This window comes from Alligator mississippiensis, chromosome 4 (genome assembly GCF_030867095.1).
Source record: "Alligator mississippiensis isolate rAllMis1 chromosome 4, rAllMis1, whole genome shotgun sequence".
NCBI classification, from domain to species: Eukaryota; Metazoa; Chordata; order Crocodylia; family Alligatoridae; genus Alligator; species Alligator mississippiensis.
Window position 1 is genome coordinate 97,650,201 of NC_081827.1, and position 18,710 is coordinate 97,668,910.

General features: G+C 44.1%; 1 protein-coding gene across 2 annotated transcripts in view; it reads right to left on the bottom strand.

Annotated features, from left to right (window-relative positions):
* Window positions 1-4,864, bottom strand: part of EP300 (E1A binding protein p300) — a 101,653-nt gene extending 96,789 nt beyond the window's left edge. For both annotated transcript variants that reach the window (XM_014607611.3, XM_014607608.3), the window contains exon 1: window positions 3,365-4,864. In XM_014607611.3, the coding sequence (XP_014463097.2) occupies window positions 3,365-3,458 (94 nt within the window). In that variant the 5' untranslated portion in view covers window positions 3,459-4,864. The remainder of the gene's footprint in view (window positions 1-3,364) is intronic.
* Between the last annotated feature and the right edge of the window lie 13,846 nt (window positions 4,865-18,710).

The following is an 18,710-nucleotide window of genomic DNA, read 5'->3' on the forward strand; positions in this document are numbered from 1 at the left end:
CATCAGTTCTCCTTCCCACCATTCTTGTTATCTTTTTCCACTGAAGTGGTAGAAATCTTTTTTCATAACTCTTGGGGAAGTCAAAAGAAATACTGCTCCTGAAATCAAGAGCTGCAGAGAATCAAGAGACAAGATACAAAACTAACTACTAATTTACTGAAAGAAAACTAATTTTCAATATAAAGAATCTCTTGAGCTACTCCAATGGGGTAAAATACTTTAGAATTTGTAATCAGTATAAACCTGCAGAGAAACACTTGAGCTGGCTGGTAACAGTATTCCTCCCACCGCCCCCACCCCGCTTCCCTCCAAGGCAAGGAATTTAAACCACCAAATTTGGAATGCATTTAAAAATTCTAAACTAAAAACATAGCACATTCTACAGCATTAAAACAAAAACTACATTCAAATAGAAGAGAGACAAAGCATCCAAGGCTTCTGAGGTGTAGCATAGGAAGGAAGAGACTACATATTTGATCAGACTTGCAGAATGGGGGGAGGGTTGAGATGGGTTTTTTTGGTTTCACTCATATTGACACCTTTTGGATACTCCCAAGACAGCTTGGGTTCTGAAACAAAAGCCTTAAACCATCCATAGTTTGTGCATTCTGAAAACAGACTATATAATCTTGATCTGTAGTAACAAAAGTAAGAAATGAATTACAGACCAAACCTAGACTCCTGTACACTAAAATATTTTACATCTGCTAGTTTGATCATGAGCAACTCATATGGACATGTTACTTTCAGATCTCCAGCCCATCAAATCCACATTTTCAGATGTAGACTCAAAACCAAATAAAAGTTAATAATGAGAGAAACCAACCAAACCATGCCTCTATACACCTGCAGGCAAAGCCAAATGGCATGACTATGTATAAAACTATAGCATAAAAATATAACGTTCCTAGTAAGTATGCAATTAAGGTAAAAAATGTTCCCACATACTTTTGATAACTTAGAAGTGGGGACAATACATCACATCCTATAGTTGGGATTTACCACAATACACACAACTTCCACTAATTCAAAGTTAGCTTGAGAGCACAGAGAGAAAAAAAACACTCTTGATGAAACTAAAGTTGCTGTTTATGGACACAGGAAAGCAAGACAGCAAAGCAGTCACCCAGGCAATAGGAACAGAAGAATACAACCCTAAAACCCTAACATACTTAATACAGTATTCCCAAACCCATAAAGTTAATCCACTACCTACTTTCCCAGGATAAAGAAAAGTCTTCATCAATAATCATTTTGTGCAACTATGTGAAAACAAATCTCATTATCAAGACCCTCTCCAGGTTGGATTGTAGAAAGTTTAGGGTTAGGCAGGCTAGAAAGAAAGTGTGCTCTCTCTTATGCACATCTGAATTCCTGAAATTGTCCAACTAGGTACAGTGAAAGTCTCACCACACCTATATAGTAATTCCTCAACTATTAAACTACTCAAGAGATCTGGATTAAAAAGTGCAAGATAAATATACAGTCAATATCTGCACCTGTTATATACTCTTACACAAACAATATTCTTATACATTTCATCTGACTGAAAATAAGGTCCTGCCTTTCCAGCTTTTTTTTTTTTTTAAAGAAAAATCCTTAAGTGAAATTCTGAGCTAACCCTATAACCTATAGCAAGATTAACACCAGGGCAAAGAACTAAGTTAAATGTGAATAGTACTGAACTTAAGTATTCACTTTCCAAGTCTGATATTAAAAAAAATCAACAAATGGGTTGGGTCAGAGAAAACTTCCTTCAACCCTCTTCATCTAGTTTACTAGGAACTGGACCTGCTGACTTCGAAACTACATTAATCACCTCCATTTTTCAGCCCACATAATACTGCCTCTATCAAAGTGTGCCCTAAAAGTTCTCTGTAAGCTAAAAAAAAAAATTACATTGAACTAATTAAAAGTTTATTTATGCAGAAGAAGGAAGAGAAACAAGAAGAAAACTTTAAGATGAATGCAGTTAAACTAGTGTTCAACCACAACAGGACATTTAAGCATCTTGTTTACGATCAGGTGGCCAACCATTTTTCACTCTTCATTTTTCTGGCAGTGCAAACAACTGCAATGAACAAGACTGGTGGCCATCAGGAACAATGCAAACTTCTGCATGTGAGACAGGGAGAGACAGAGTCCCCAAAATTCCACTACCCAGAAAAACCTAAAAGTGAATTTTAAGAAACTTCTGAGAGCAGGTGGCTTGGTCCTTTCATAAAGCAAAATGATCCCCAAAGATCATCTGCTCACCAGAGGTTCATTAAAAAGCAGACACCCCACTGGAAGCTTCAAGAACAGCTCATTCATGTTTGCTGAGGATTGGGACACTTAAAACTTGCATCCTTTAGTGATATTTCTTCTCTGTTGTGACATTTCTACAGAGTAGTCTTCCCCCCCTAAAACACCATCATTAAAAACCCTTGCAAGATTGCAAAGAACACCCTCTTCATCTTCTCTACCTGGTAAATCTAAATGGGAATTTCAGACATTTTGGTCTCAGCAGCAAAGAAATGGGAGATACAGAATGAACTGCGCTCCATATTGATTCTTAATGCAAATAAGGTGAAATAATGCATGTTTGTATGAAGATATAAATGCTCTTGGTGAACCCACATACCCCATAATCTTTATTTTAAATAGAGATTGAGACAGATAAGTTTGGAAATAATCAAAGAAAACAGCAGAATACCTCATCTTTAGAGATCCTTGTGCAAGAGAGAAAAAGTGAAAAGGAACAGTTAAAAAGTCAATAATATAATCAAAGTGAAATGAGGGGGGGAAATTGAGAATGGAAGAGAATTAAACCATTTGCTAAGAAAAATCTGAATGCTATGTAAAAACCTTACATACAAGCCAAAAAAAACAGCCCCTATGGGCTGACCCTGTTTATTTGCATGCGTGCACACACACACAGAAAGACAGTGGAGAGAAATGCAACGAAGATGCTGCATGTGTGTACTATTGCCTATGCCTGCAACTGGAACAGAGATAGAGAATAAAGATCTCTGAAAGAATTACTGCTGCGAAATGAAATGGATGGGGGAAAAAAAAGGGGTAAATTAAGGCTTTTCTGCAAATGGCCAAATGCAGGAGACAACCACCTTACGTTTCTAGCTCTTCCAGTAAATAAAAAGTAACAACAATTATCACCCTCCAGTGATGTTAGCACAGAAGAGATGCAAAGAAAGGGGGTGCAGGGAGGGAATGTAGAGGGAAAGGGAAAGGAAGAGAGTGTAAAGGGGGGGGCGGGCAGGGAAGAAGTAAAACTGAAGGTAAGAGGAAAGGGAGAGAGAAAAAACAGCTCTGGGTATACAGCTGGGGCAGTAAGAGGGTGGGGGCTTGGGCCCCTGAGACTGACCTGTGCCGTCGCTGGCGGACACGGAGAGCGCCGGTGAGGAGAGTTTAGGCCGCTTGGCTGAAGACGGGCCCGGCTCCACCACATTCTCGGCCATTTTTAATTCTTTTTTAGACAAACAGCGCAGGAGGCTGGGGAGGGGGGGAGGGAAGGGGGAACCCCAAGATCGCCCCTTTCTCTCAGGGCCCTGATTCAGCTGAAGAACAACAACACGGAGAGAGAGGCAGGAGGATCTGGAGGAGATGAAAGCAGGGCAAGTTCCCCTTTTTCTGCCCTTCAGGCTCAGTCTCTAGGCGGGTGGCAGCGGAGACGTGGGGCAAATGCAGGCAGCAGGGTGGGGGGGAGAGAAGGGAAGCCTTTCCCCCCAGGCCAAAGGGCAGCTGCGGATGAGAAGAGCAGCTGGGAAAGCCCCGGCCAGCAACAACACTGCCAATTTTTTTTAAAAAAAAGATTAATAACAATAAATCAAATTTAAAAAAAAAAATCAAGCTGCCAGAGGCCGTGTCCGATTAATCCCAGCGGGTGCACTGCTGCTGCTGCTGGTGCTTCTTCACCGCCACCATCATCTTCATCATCCTCCGGGGGGTCTCCTCCTCCTGCTGCTGCCGCTGCCTCTTCACCGCCGCCATCAGCCTCTTCCTCCTCGGCGTCGTCCTCCTCCTCCTCATCGCCACAAGGAGGCGGGCGAAGGAGGGGAGAGAAGGAGGAGGGGGGGAAAAAGAGGAGGAAAGGGAAAAAAAAAAAAAAAAATCACCGTCCTCTAGCAGCGCCTTCCCCCTCCGACGCCGCCCTGCGAAAAAGCCCCGCGGCGGGGCCGGGGAGGGCGGCGCGTGTGCGGGGCGCCCAGCTCCCAGCCGGGCCAGGCACTAATGGCTGCAGCGCGGGGAGGATGAGGAGCGTCCCAGGAGCCTCCGCTTCACATCTTGCTGTGCGGGCGCCGGAGCCGCGGCGGCGCTGGGGGTCCGGCCGGGGCGGCGGCAGGCGTCGCTCGGCGTCTCGGCAGCGCCCCCCCCCGCGCGGGCAGATGGAGCGATCCCCCCGCAGCGGCGGCGGTAGCAGCAGGAGGAGGAGGAGGAAGCAGCCGGCCCCTCCCCCCCTCTGCCTACAGCCCCCCTCTCGAGCGGGCGAGGCCGGGGCTCGGGCGGGCCGGGTTGTCCCCGCGGGGCGCGGGGATGGCGACTCCCGGCCTCCTCCGCCCCTCAGGCGCGGCGCAGCCTCCCTCTCGCCTCCGCCATGGCCGGGGGGTGGGGGGGGCGGCGGGGGGCGGGCGCGGGGCGGGATCCGGGCTGTCCTGCCCGGCTGCCGGCTGCGAGGGGAGGAGGGCGGCTGAGGGGGTCCCGGCGCCTCTCTCTGCGCACTCCCCGCCTCCGTGCGGCTCTGCCCGTGCGGCCGGCGCTGGCCCAGGCTCCGGCTCCCTCCCTCCCTCAGTCGCTCGCACACAAACAAAATGGCGGCTGTTGTTTCTTCGCTCTCCCGAGTCCTCCGAGAGGGAAGCGAGCGGCGGCGGCGGCAGCCGGAAGTGAGCCAAGAGGCGGGGGGGAAGGGGCGGGGCCTGAGGGGTGAGGGGCGGGGCCTGGCGTCGCGGCCGGGCTCGCGCACACAATGGAACGCCGGGGGGTGCGGGGCGGGGGGGTGGTCACGAGGCGCCGACAGCCACTCAGCGCGCGCCGTGCACCGCTCCCTTCCGCAAACTCCCTCCGCCCCGCCCCCCCTTAAAGGGGAAGGAGGAGGAGAGGCCAAAGCCCCTCCTAGCCTCCCTGTGCTCGGCTTTTCTGTTTCTGTCGGCCGAAAAGCGCTGTGGTGCTTGGGGCAGGCCCGTTGTCATGCCGGGGCTGTCAGGCAGGGGGTGGCTGCGCCGCTTGCAGCGGGGCCCCAGAGCCTTGGCACGTAGCAGCCCCCCAGAGCTCCCTTCAGGCTGCGCAGCCCGTTAGTGCGGAGGGGGCGACCTGTACGAGCCAGCAGGGCTGGGCCCGGGCTCCACGCATGGTTCTGCGCACGCAGGGGTGGTCCCAAGCCTGTGGGGGTTTTGGGGTCCGTCTGCACCGCCCCACACACGCTGCGTCGCCCCGTCCTGCTTCCCTGCGGCCTTTGGACGCCAAGCACGGCAGGAGCGGCCAGGCAGAAAGTGCCCTCGCTCGCTGCTCCGGGAGAGGCAGCTTTGCTTACTTGAGATCTCGTGTGGGCTGAGGTGGTTCGAGCTTGGTGCTAATAACGCCAAGGTCCTGGGTTTGTGCCCTGTACGGACGGACGCTCTACGCACCCTTTCCTTTCCTGCCCAAGTGCAGGGGGGCCGGACCCCGTGATCTGTAAGGTCCCTTCCAGCCCCCAACAACTATGCAACTATCAAGTGGGGGCATCTGATTGCCAAGACCTCCGGGTTTGGGCCTGCACGTAGGACGCCTGCCGATGGATGTGGGCGGATCTGAAGTCCCTGGGATGGAGGATGCTCCCGGTTGTAGCGCCATACATGGTGCTGCGAATGATTGAGTTCTGCCTGCTCAGTCCATGCGGGGTTTGGAACGGCTGAGTTCTGCTCAGCCAATATCATTTGGAACCGATTGGGCTGATTTGACCTGGAACACGAAATATATTAATTTAAAAAAGAATGTTGTGTTTAAGATAACCAGCCATCCTCGGAGGTGGGCAAGCGTTTAGATTTTGTTCTGCGACCTCTAACGCTTTCCCAGCAGTGGTGTCAGGCTGATTTCTCAGGCTCCCCACAAGGGCAGAGGTGGCCTCCGCAAGTGTAGGGAGTCATTTCTTTATTCCTGGTTATTCATCTGATGTGCTGCATTATCAACGTAAATGCACTGCCCATCCACGTGGTTTAACCCCTTGACCCCAAGCCTGCAACGTGTTCTGTGCGGGCAGAGCCAGGCACCTGTGGACGGCCGTACTGAGTTAAGTGGGGTACTACATGAGCACAGGACTCCACCCAGGCCAAGCAAGTTGTAGGCTCTGGTCTGAAGAAGGCAGGGTAGTTTTGCACCTTATAGATTAGCCAAAGTAGGTATATCTATATAGATATAGATAGCACAAGATTTCCTGGCCTGAAACTCACTTCATCGGATGCCGTGAAAGGACAAGGTTGAAGGACAAATCAGAATATATCCCAAGACGCCGAAGGGGAAGAAGGGGAAACTGATTTTGTTAAATAAAAATAGGAGCGGTGACAACAGCATATTCACAGGTGGATTAGTATTGGAAGGCCTGCTGAACTTGAGCTGCTTTTTCAAGAGGCATTTCAACAAATAAAGCATATAACTCAGTGAGATAGGAAGTAATTGCAACTTTACATCACCATAAAAAATTTTATAAAAAAAATTGAAATATTATAGATTTGTAATCACAACTAAAAGGTTTGTATCAGCATTATACAGCATATTTAATATATACTCACATCTCTTCCCCATATAGACTTGATTTACAGAATATCTCTTATGCTAACCTAAGAAATACATAATATTTAATAATCCTCAAAACTATAGAGCCTTTTTATAGATTAAGGGGGGTCATTGACTGGTCAAGAGTTCCTCGGATCTTCAATATGTCTGTCATTCTTGTACAGGAAATGCTGTTGGCCAAGGTTTCTGTTTTGTTTTTGGTGCTATTGCAAGATAAAAATGGAAATGAGGCGTAGATATGTGTACGTGTTTAATGGAAAATAAGGTTTCATTTTATCTGAATAGGATATTCATAAATGGATGCCCCGTACATTAACTGGTTAATTAATCGTATCAGTCATTTCTTTCAATATTACATTTATTCTCAGTGCATTAGCACTCTGCAGATATTTTATATCAATTTGGGAAGATGCTTGCAGTTCTAGTCTGTACCCTCCTCTTGTTAGTTTAGCAAGAGCTGTGAGATCTCTAAGGCAGAGAGTTCTAGGCCTTTCCCCCTTCATACTACCCACATTTACCTACTCAGAACCGCACATCTACAGATGCACATTGTAAGAATTGCACCTGGAATTTGAAGAGACCCAGTTGTAAGTGAGAGAGTCGATTTCAGCAAAAGAAAAGATGGAGGCAGATTTAGACTTCCACTATTAACAACTACCTGTTAGTTTCCTTACATGCAGACTTGATAGTTGGCATCTCTCCCTAGCACCAAATGGACTATGTTAGGGGTGCCCAACACAGCCATTTTCAATGGCCAGTTGCAAGGCACAGTTTCCAGTGGAGGGGGGATCTGCTTTGATCAGATGTGAGCCCTCAGCACGTTTGGATGCAAGAAACTGACCGTAAATGCAGACGCATGCACTGATTAATGAATTGTCACTGAGCAGGGACACAGGACTCTACTTTCTTTTCAGATCCTCTCTTTTAACAAAGTGATTTAATAAAGAATTATGTCAGGTTACTGGGATTGCCTTGGAGGGCTACAGGGGACTCACAAGCCTTAAGTTGTACACACCTGAACTATGCAAATGGAGTTTTGCTCCAACTCTTCCAAGATTATTTATAGAATGTGTGCGGATATATTTATTTCCTCTGAGATTAAGCTTTGGGATGGAGTAAGATTTCATTTTCTTTTAAAGAACAAAGTCTTGGTAAATATTGAAGTTGTAGAAAAATAAGTGTTTTGAAAATAAATAAAATTATTATAGTTGCAGAGTTAAACACCCAAAATAAAGGCATCACTTGAATCACTACACATCAATCTCACTTGTTTATTTTTATTTATTCCTACAAATAAGTCCTAAGATTGCTATAACAAACAAAACAGAGAAAAGAAAAACACATTCTTTATTTCTTCCTGTTATTTAGTTTGTCACCATTGGGCTGCACTTTGAGTGCATTCAATTTCACTGTTTCCCTTGATCCTTTAAACAGCAAGGGAGCAATACAAATATTATTGTAAGAGAAGGTGATTGTAAAACCACAAGACAATGGTGAGAGGACTCCAGAATAGGTGTGGTACTCAAGACTAATTTTAATTCTTTTAAGTTGACCAAGACTCTTAAATGTTAAATTGTGGCTTAATTTGGTCAGGGGAAATCAAGTTTCCAGATCCGTCAGCATCTCATGATCATGCTGCTTTTGCTAAGGAATTGCTGCCAGATTCCTAAAAGGTACCTAGGTGCAAAAAAATTCCTGAAAACCCTTAAAATGGGGGCTTTACTGAACTCAATCGAAGAGAAGAAAAAGTTTTGAGTCACCAGTTCCTGCCCAGGGCCTAAATCCTGCCAAGAAAACATGCATGCTTAGTGAGTAGTCACACTGAAACCTCCCTTTACTACTCCCAGTTTTAAAATTAAGCACATATACATTGCTTGCAGGATCAGGGCCAGAGAGAGAAATGTGGAGTTGTCATTCCCCAAAATACTAGATTCCTCAGCTGAACAATTAGGAAAATGGCATGATAACTTGTTTCCTTTCCTTCAATTTCTGGTTCTCCACCTTCCCTTCCAATAGGACAATGATTCTCAACAAGGGTGATGCAGCACCCTGGGGTGCCATGATATACTTTTAAGGGTGCTCTGCAATATTAACACTGTTAGATGTGAAAATATCTACATGAGAGGCAAGGATTTTTGTGAATGATATCTTTTAGTGTAGCTAAAGATATCATTCTTGGGAAAAATTCTTGGGTTGGGAAAAACTTAGACAAGCATTTCAAATGCAAGACAGGTTTCTTCAGGTGACCAGGTCTTGTTATCATGGCTAAAACAAAACTATCCAACCACCGGCACATGATAAATCCAAAAGCCACATTTAGATGAGGGGATATCCAGGGGTCAAAAAAACCTGCAGAAAAAAAGCAGAGCGGCACATGCAGGGGCAGCATGCACTGTTCAAAACGAGTCTAGCCGGCTGGAGCCACGCTGCAGCTGCCAGCTGGGCTCTGTGCAACAGGATTGCCACTGTTGCAGCCCCAGAAGGCCCCTAGGACCCGAGGTAAGGCTGCTGGGGCCAGCCCACTGCTAGCCCCAACCTCCCCTGCCCCACCTGGGGTAACTTGCTGTGTGCCAGAGGGCACATGGCACAGGCATTCCCTGGGGACAACTAGCGGCGACACAAGATACTGTCACTAGTCCAGGGAACCAAACGCCCATGCACATGTGGACATGGCCAAAGATTTCAAATAGCATTACAAAGTGTCAAATACATTCTGACCTATTGTGGTCTTTCTGAGTTCTTTGCAAGAAAAGAATTGCTCTATTATTTTTCTGCAGTAAAACAAGAGCTGGCATCTTCTGAGTGGCCTCAAGACTAAAATGGTTGAAAACAGCTCTAGGAATTCTTTGGAGCGAGAACTGTCCCTTCTTGATTATCTGGGAAATGTGTAGTACACTATGAATGAAATCAAAATAGTATTAGCATTCTTAATATTAGCAAATAATATATTAGACTGATATCCAGATTACGCTTTTAAAGTATTTCAAATAGTAACTATATCTTATTTTTGTTCATTGGTAAATAGATATTTTATTATAATTATTAGTACAGGAGCATACCAGATCAAACTATTTCCCCTTCAAAGGAATAAACATATAGACCAAGTTACATGGGAATACTAGGGAGAAGAAGGAATTAAAATGAGACATCTCTGTCGGTTTCTGGAAAAAGAAATGATTATGGAAAAATGAGAGAAAAACCTGAAAATGGGATTAAGATCAACCAAAAAAAGGAAACAGAGTGCTTGGGTTTGTTTCTCTTGCTAAAATACTGAGGTTCTGTCTAATTAATCTAAATATACACATGCAGTAACAGTCTACCCTAGTCCTGCTATATCTAATATTTCCCTGCCAAAATAACAGGGTACAATGTTATTGGAAAATGGTCCACAAACTACCAAGTATACATCAACACAGAAGCATGTCTACATGTCTATTCTTACAAAAACAAATTGACTAAAGGCTGGACAATCAGTGGTATAAAACCTGTTTATCCAGCAAACCCTCCATACCTCAGTCTCTCCATCTGTACAGTGGGAATAATGATACTTATCTCCTGCAAAAAGGTGTTATATGCCATAGTAATTTATTCTTATAAGTAATTATTGTTATTGTAAAGTGCTTTGAGGTTATTGGATGAAAGGTGCTACAACATAAACAAACATGATTATGCTGAGTGTCATCTTAGGGAACAATGAAATGAAACCAACAGAAATATGAAACCAGGGGTGAATCCAGGAGGGATGCAGCGGTGCAGTCACATCCTCACTTTGATTCTTGTCAAAGTTTAAAACCTACTGCCTGGCAGGGACAGCAGCATTTCTACCCAGGCAGCAGTGAGGGAGTCATTTGACTTAATAGCTCATTAAAATCTACTTGATTTCTTCTAAACTTTTAATTCCACAGGTGTTAACAACCCTTTCTCCTTTTTAATAGTTTTGATGTTCAGCTAATCCAGATAGCCTTTCTTTTGCAATCCTGCTGTCTGTGAGCTGCTCTGGTAATGTAGCTCCTATTTCACAGCCCTGTAGACTGTTTTTAATTAGCTACAAATATTAACTCAGGTGTTGAAAAAACCTTAAGTGAAACTTTGGTTGCACTGTCAAGATGCTCAAGAAGGCTAGTTTTTGTTTTATCAATCTGAAAAAGAGAAGTCCATCAAATTCTAATGAAATGCAGCACTAATGAAACAACATATTTTGATTCTCATTGCATTTTTTAAAAATCATATATGATATAGCAAATTAATGCAGATTCCAATAGTTATGTGTGTTTTGGTCCAATCTAAAATGGAATAATACTGACCTGGGTCCCCTTGCTTATTAGTAAAGCTCCTAGTTTCCGTTTAACTAGGTCAAAATGTGTTGTGTTATATGTGATGACACACTGTACTATCTGCAGCCCCTTTCCAAAACCCTAGATCTGCCCATGTATGGAACCTTGCACTCATAATACTGGATCTAATTTGGCTTCAGTTGGTAGTGAAAAAAAAGTGTTGCTGTGCCCAGCTATTTCATGGACTGTGAGAAATGACAACAGTATCTCCTTCCCACCAAGTCTACATAAGGAACAGCAGTAATGGTCTGTCATGTTTCCAGTCACATAAGAAAGGCAAAGATCTGCATGGACAGAAAGAACCAGCTCTTATCCCTCATGCTTGGGGCAGTTCATGCTATGGTGCTTGTGGTGCAATTGCTTTCTGAGTAAATAGGGGCTGTTGTCCAAAGCAGTTAAGCCATTTTCTTCCATTCACTAAATTCACGTTGAAAAGAATTCACAGTAAGAGAAAGTTTTCCAGGACTAGTAGCCCTGGAAGGGCTACCCAGCACTACGCACTGCCTCATGGTATTGGCTACACAACTTTGTGACACTTTATTACAGTACTTCAATCTCTGAGGCAAAGATCATTCCTTCCAAGGTCAGGTTTTCAGAGTAGGGGCAGGAGAAAGCCACCTGTCTCTCCCCTGGAATAAGGGCAAAACTGCCCCCATGCAATGTGGATTCTAGGGGATGTGTAGAAAGGTAAGGATCCCTGGAAGCATTGCAACCATGCTAACAGGGCATCATCCTGACTGCAGCCCCAAACTACATTATAATTTCTGACAATCTCTATAATCCTAGAGTTGGGGTGATGCATGTCCCAGTGCAGTCTGCTCCTTCTGCTCCCAGAACAATGTTCTTTTCCTTTCTTCAAGGAGTTTGGAAAAGAAGTGGCCCATTCAACATAGAGGAGGAGTTCCTCTTTGTGCAGAGCCAGGGAGACATTGTCTAATGCTGTAATTGTAGCAAGTCATGTCAGTGCCCATTTATACTTTTGGAGGACAAGAGACTGCTGTGGTTGAGTCAGAACACTACAGAGTAGAATATCAAAGTTAAAACCCAACAGTGCTCTGATATGAGTCAAATGTTTTTTAAAACCATAAGAATAACCATCCAATAACTGGTTCTCACATAAAAGAAAAGACTGGCTTTGTGACAACAAACAACATAATTTCAGAGCTTTGCCCCAGAAATACGGTCTCCCTTAGTCTCACAATCTTCAATCACTGCAAACACAAAGTTATGTTGCTGAATGTGTAGGGCTCGGCTGTTTACCAGAAGAATGTTTCCTCCCTAGAACACATGTTTTTGCTTAAAAGGAGCTCTCCCAAACATTTTATTTCATTAACAAATGCAACGTTATAGCCCTCACAAATATACATTAGTACTCCCTGGCAAGAGAGGAAAGCAAAAGGGAAAGAAAACTGGCCACTCAGTTTTGTAAGGGGCAAGGATTAGGTTGTTGATAGGAAATACTGTCAGATTTAACATCTGATGCCTGAAAATGTAAGTGGCTTTAGATTTTTTTGTTCACATACAAAACATGAACTGAGACTCAGGACTAAAAGACCTACATGCTAGTCTTACCACTGCCATTGACATATTAGGTGACCTTAATTAATACTTAACCTTTCCATGGATCAGTTTTACCCTCTATAATATAGAAGTAATCATTGGTTCTCAACTTCAGAGAACACTTTGAAATCTATGAATGAAAAGGGTCAGGTACTGGGTACACTGTAGATCTTACCATATACCCAAGACCAAACTCATCCATAGCATAACTCTACTGAAATCAATGTCATGACACCAGAGGTTAATTTAACCCACTATTTTAGAGGTTTGGGGATGAAATCTCAAGTCTTATGCACTATGTGATTCTGGAGGTTAGATTAATGGGAGATTTCTCAGTGTTAAAACAAGCTGATCATTATATTTAAAATGTAACATGCAATATCCCTAGAGATGCCAAAAAATAATTGTCATTACACCGTGGACATTCTTTATGCCTGCATCAACATGTAGCATGATTTGTTACTGATGTTAGGTTTGTAACAATGAGGAAGACAATTTCTACGCACCTTCAGCCTAGGTTCTTGAGTCTTTTGATACAAGTCAAATGCATAAAAGCTAATGGGGACGTTTGATTTTACCAAGCAGGATTACCTGTAATGTCTTTTGAAACTTGTTAGATTAAATTAACTCACTTTATACTTCTATTCCCTGAGCTGAATGCTAGTGTCCTGTACAGCTGCAAGCCAAAGCTAAATACACTGGGTTCACTCTCATGTATGCACATGAATGCCTGTGGCTATTTCTGGAACCAAGAGCAGAGTAGCCACATTCATACAGCACTGAGGCAAGACTAATTAGCCTAGGACCTGTGCTACATGAACATGGCTATACTGCTTTTCAGGTAGTAGCGCCAAGGGGACCTCCTGAACTGGAAGCTGTACAGCCTGCTCATGTGGTGTCTGGCAGCATGGCAAGGCATCTTCTCAGAAGATACAGCAGAACATTGCATGGTGCTGATCCTGGACTGATTTTTAAATTTCAGAGAAAAAAGTCCCATTTCATGGAGTCCTTGGGGGACAGCAGGACACAAACCCCTGAAATCTAGGGTTATCCTGGAATATTTGGGGTGATTGGTCATTTTAGGCAAATCCCATGTTCCTTAACAATAGAAGGGAAATCATCTGCAAGGAATTGGGGGGCCTTGGTTTATTTTCTTCATCTCTAGTTGATTTTTCACTTTGTTGAGCTTTTTTACCCTGGAAGTGGAAGATGGGGGGTGAAGAGAGAAGGAGAGAGAGGGAGAGAGATGTCTTAATTGCTGCATACTTTCTGCACACAGATAAAAGTCAATCATTAACAACATATATCTAAAGCCCATTGATTCTTGCACAAAGACTGTCTAAAACAATAGAGTTAATAATCACTTAGCTGCTCTTCCTCATTTATTTAATCTCGTGTCCCTTTTTTCCCCTCCTCATGCAACTTCCACTGTTAGTCCTCAATTTTCAACTGCTATGAATTTTCCTGTCTTCCCTCAGCCATGGGCAATTCCATGATCACCCATTGCCTTGCAGGCTATTAACAACAAGTTCTGACCAACCAGTTAATACCGGCAAGGAGGTTCTTTGAAAGGGGATAAATACAGGACATTAAGGCTAGGTACAGGCATTCAAAAAGCCTGACTCAGAATTGATCTAAGTTATGTGGTAGCCTGTAAGTGGCATCATTTAGATCAGTAGTGAACAGAACACAAATTCACCCTTTGGTGAGGCAGGGGGCAAATTTTAGACTGGGTTCTGTCAGTTTTAAACCAGTCTATAAATGTCAAAATTCTGTTCTGTTATGGGTATGCACCAGTTTCCTATCACTTATACCAGAAAAGTGTAATGTCTGTACTGTACCTGGCCCAAAATATTGTTTAAAAGCCACCAGCACCTCAGCAAAAGAAACAAAGTTATACTGGCTATAAGACACATACTTTTCCTCATGGACATCTTCATTCACTGGAACAGACTAAAGGAAAGCATATCTAAGCAATACCACTTTATGCATTGGTTGGTGATGTTTACTTTAACCTCACTTAGGACACATATTTTCCTTTCCATCTCAAAAATGGCAATGTGGCTAGAACCTACAGTAGGAGGGATAACAGAAGAAACCCTATAGATGTACATAAGCAATGCTTATGTGACCTCATATTAGGGACAAGAACTGAAATAACTATATGGTCACAGCAAGAATGAAGAGGTGTGAAGCTGAGAATAGGTGAGATGGATGGGACCAGCAATGAAGACTCCTCCTCCCAGTAGTGGGACTGAAGACAGGTGAAAGTGATGACAGACAGAAGAAACACCAAAGAGGCCTTTGTCTCACATTGGGTGCAGAATTCTACTACAGAATAACAGCTGGGACAAGCATTGAAAAGGCCTTTGCAGCCTTAGAAAGGCTAATAGAAACAGATGGATACAACATACTGAAATGACCTTCATTAGGTATGGGTCTCAAAAATGGCTATATATGGATGGACTGAAGAAAGGGACAGGTGCATCAACACTCCAGAGTCTGATAGTTCACAGGCTTCAAGGTTCCTAAGGCCTGGATCACAGCAACTTCTCCGTGTGCAGGAAGATGTTGTCTGGGAGGGAGGGGGAAATGGGAAATAGGGAGCCACCTGGGAGTGGTGGGGTGGTATGGGTCCATGCAAGTGTTACTGCAGAAAATGTAACCACATATGGGCGTGTGGTAGGCAGTAGAATGGGGGAGGGGGAGTTAGCATGTAGGCAGGAGAAAAGCAGAGGTAGCTATGTGAGCATGGGCTCACAGCTTCTATACCCAACATAGCCCAGTGCTGGGATTATCAAGGCCCCCTAGAATCCCATCATACAGTCATTCCAGGCAAGGCTTTTCTGAACATTTGACATTCAAAAGTAAATGACTGAATTTAGGTTTGGTGACGTCTCAAAATTCAAGTAAGTAACTTTGGAGGGAAATGGCCTGAAAACAATATAGATTTAAAAAACTCACCTAATTAGTAAGGTAATAAATCTAAAGTTAAAGTTATTATACTACTATCTAATCTAAGGTATTTCTAAGGCACAAATCAGGTGGCTATCTAAGCACCAACCTCATGGAAGTAGGGTGGAAAGTACAGAAATGAAACTAAAATCACCAAGCAATATAAACTCTGTCCCAGTCTCCCCCCTGTTTCTCTATACATGGTGTGTGAAGTAGATACATTTTTCTAAGGACAGGAGGCCTTCACTTTGCCATTTCAGTCATCTTGAATGCTGCACATTTGCAGCATTGTGCGCTTGGGACTGGAAGTAGATGCATTTTGCTAAAGACAACCAATCTTTACTAGCACATTTGGTAGATAAGTTTGAAATGCTCCAGAAAGGATTTTCATCTAATTGAGGTTCTAATTCTTAAATCAGGTGTAGCTGCAGAGGGTTGTGTCAGCTCATAGGGGATGGAACTTGTCTATGGTGGACAATACATGCTGTTTAGCTTGCAGAAAAAAAATGTATTATGATGTGAAGCACAGAAGAGGGCATAAGAACTACAAACCAATAGCATTATATGTAAGGTAGATGTGTGTCTATCCTATATTAAGAAATTAATAGCCTGATTAATCTTTCCACAGCATATGACATGGTCCAAGATACTGCTATTGGTATCCAAATGGAGGCAGAGGGGAGATAGGTCAAGAAATGCACTTAAGTGGTTTGGATCATTCCTGAAAGGTTATATGTAGAGGGTAATCAAAGGGAAATTACATCCCTCTCACCAGCACCCTCACTTGCAAAGTTTCATGCATCTCACTTCTTTCCCAAGTTATATTCCATATTACCTGCACCTGCAAGAAGAAATGGCAATAGTTCAAAAAACAGCTCTGTGCAAATGATTTGTAACTGTAGTTGTCACTGACTTCCAGCTATCCCAGTGTCTAGTCTAGGGAGAGGCAAAATTAAGCTTAGTAAAGCAGAGGTCAAGTTCACAGCCAAAAGAAAATGTTAATAAGAGCCTGCTGCCACAAAACCCAAACTAAAGCCTTATGAAGACAACAGAAATACTGCCATTAACTTCAGTAGGCTTTGCATCAGACACAGTGGCCTTCTCCAGTCAAAGATGCATGCCCACAACTTGTCAGATGTGCTGGAACAGTTTAGTCTGGGACAATTCTGCATTGAGCAGGGGGCTGGACTAGGTGACCTCATGAGGCATGTCTAACCTACTCTTGAAAACTTCCAAGGTTGGAAAATCCACATCTCCTCTAGGTAACTAGTTTCAGTGTTGACCACCCTCATAGTCAGAAAGTTCCTCCTAACCTCCAAACGAAATCTGCCGTGATGAAAGTTGGAGATGAAAAATAACTTATTTTTCATAAAGAAAAACCCAAATAGAACAGAATGCTTATGATCACAATAAGGTAGATGAATAATTTTAGATTTTAAACCTCATATGACCTCACAGGCCTTTTGGTTTTCTTCATAGCTTGTCTATTCTTCTAAAGATGTCAATGTTGCCAAGCTATTTTTGGATGTTTGTGGACATAATCCAGGCTGAATCATCAGACTTCAGGTCTCTTAAACTAGACAGTCATAGGAGTGGAAGCTGTGATGCCTAGATCACTAAATGGGAGAGGGGTTCTGGTGTGACCAAGGAGGTCTTGGAAAAGCCTGAGAATGCTTGAGCTAAAGCAATGGACAACTGGCACCTCCCAAGTCTGGGGAGGTACCCGCAGGGCACGACCGGGAGGGGAGGGGGTCCCCCATTGGCCAGCTGGCGACTAGGGAGGGGGGTCGTCCAGTCACTGAGCATGCTGGAGGCACAGCAGCGGCAGAAGTGCCAGTACTTCCGCATGCGGCACGGTAGTGGCAGAAGTGCTGGCACCACTTCTTACACCAGTGGAGCCAATTTTAGGGAGGGGCACAAGCACTCTCTGTGCCCCCCTACCAGCCAGACCACACACTGTCAGGGGGGGCCCCAGCGCTCTCAGGGGGGGCACATGCCCTGCCTGTGCCCCCCCTATGTGTTGCCTATGGCTAAAGCCCTTGTTATCACCATTCAGCCACTGCACCAAGGGATCTTTATGAGTTATTGAAGGGCTAAGTATGATTTAAAATGACTGTAACCCTACAATTTCTAAGGAGGTTAGGTGCTGAAAGTGGGACCATGGCACTTGTGAATTTCTGAGCTCAGCCTTATGTACTTGGTATAAATTTTACTGGTATTTTTAAAAAATGAGTGACCAAATGTTTACTAAAGCAAGCAAAACACCAAGCTAATTTACTATACTTTACTAAGATAATTAATGGAATGATACAATGGTCAAACTGGACACATCTAGATGTGCATATTGATCCAATGCAATAAACTCTGGTGCTCGTCACATGGAAGCTTATTGCTCCGGTTGCACCATTTGCATGTGCACCCAGGATGTGCACCCAGCATGTTGAGCTGGGTAGGAGCAGCCCTGGCTGGCAGGAGGCCCAGAAGGTCAGCCTACCAGCCTGGGGTTGCTCCCCCCAGCTCAATGTGCTATGGAGGGGCTGGCAAGGAGCTAGCTGGCAGACAGCCCTCGCATTGAAACACTCTTGTGGACCAGCAGAGCTGGGGCAGCATCTACATGTGTGTTGTTACAAAATAAAAAACTCCACAGAAGGATAGTTCTTATATTTGCAAGTACTATCCTACTGCAGAGTAAATTAGTTTACTCCAGCCTAGAAGGGGCTCATGTGTAGACACAAGACATTTACTGTGCAGCTAATTAGTCTACTGTTAATCCTGAATCCATGAATCAATAGTTTAAAATGATCAAATCATCAGATTAATATAGCAGGGAATACAATCAAACTAGCAGGTTAACACTAGAAAGAACTAGCTTGTTTTAATCTTGTCTTGGCAGAACTGACCTTTCATTTTGTCTCCTGGCAGGGGAGGAAAGGGGGCTGTCAACTGTGTTTAGCAAACATCTATTTCTTCGTGAACCTCCCCCTCATAATGGGGAAACCACCCATTCATATCTTTGTGGCTGATCTTCTACAGTAGGGCTATGCAACTTTGGTGCTAGGGGCCACACAGTATGCTGGCTGCAGGCTGCAGGGGTGC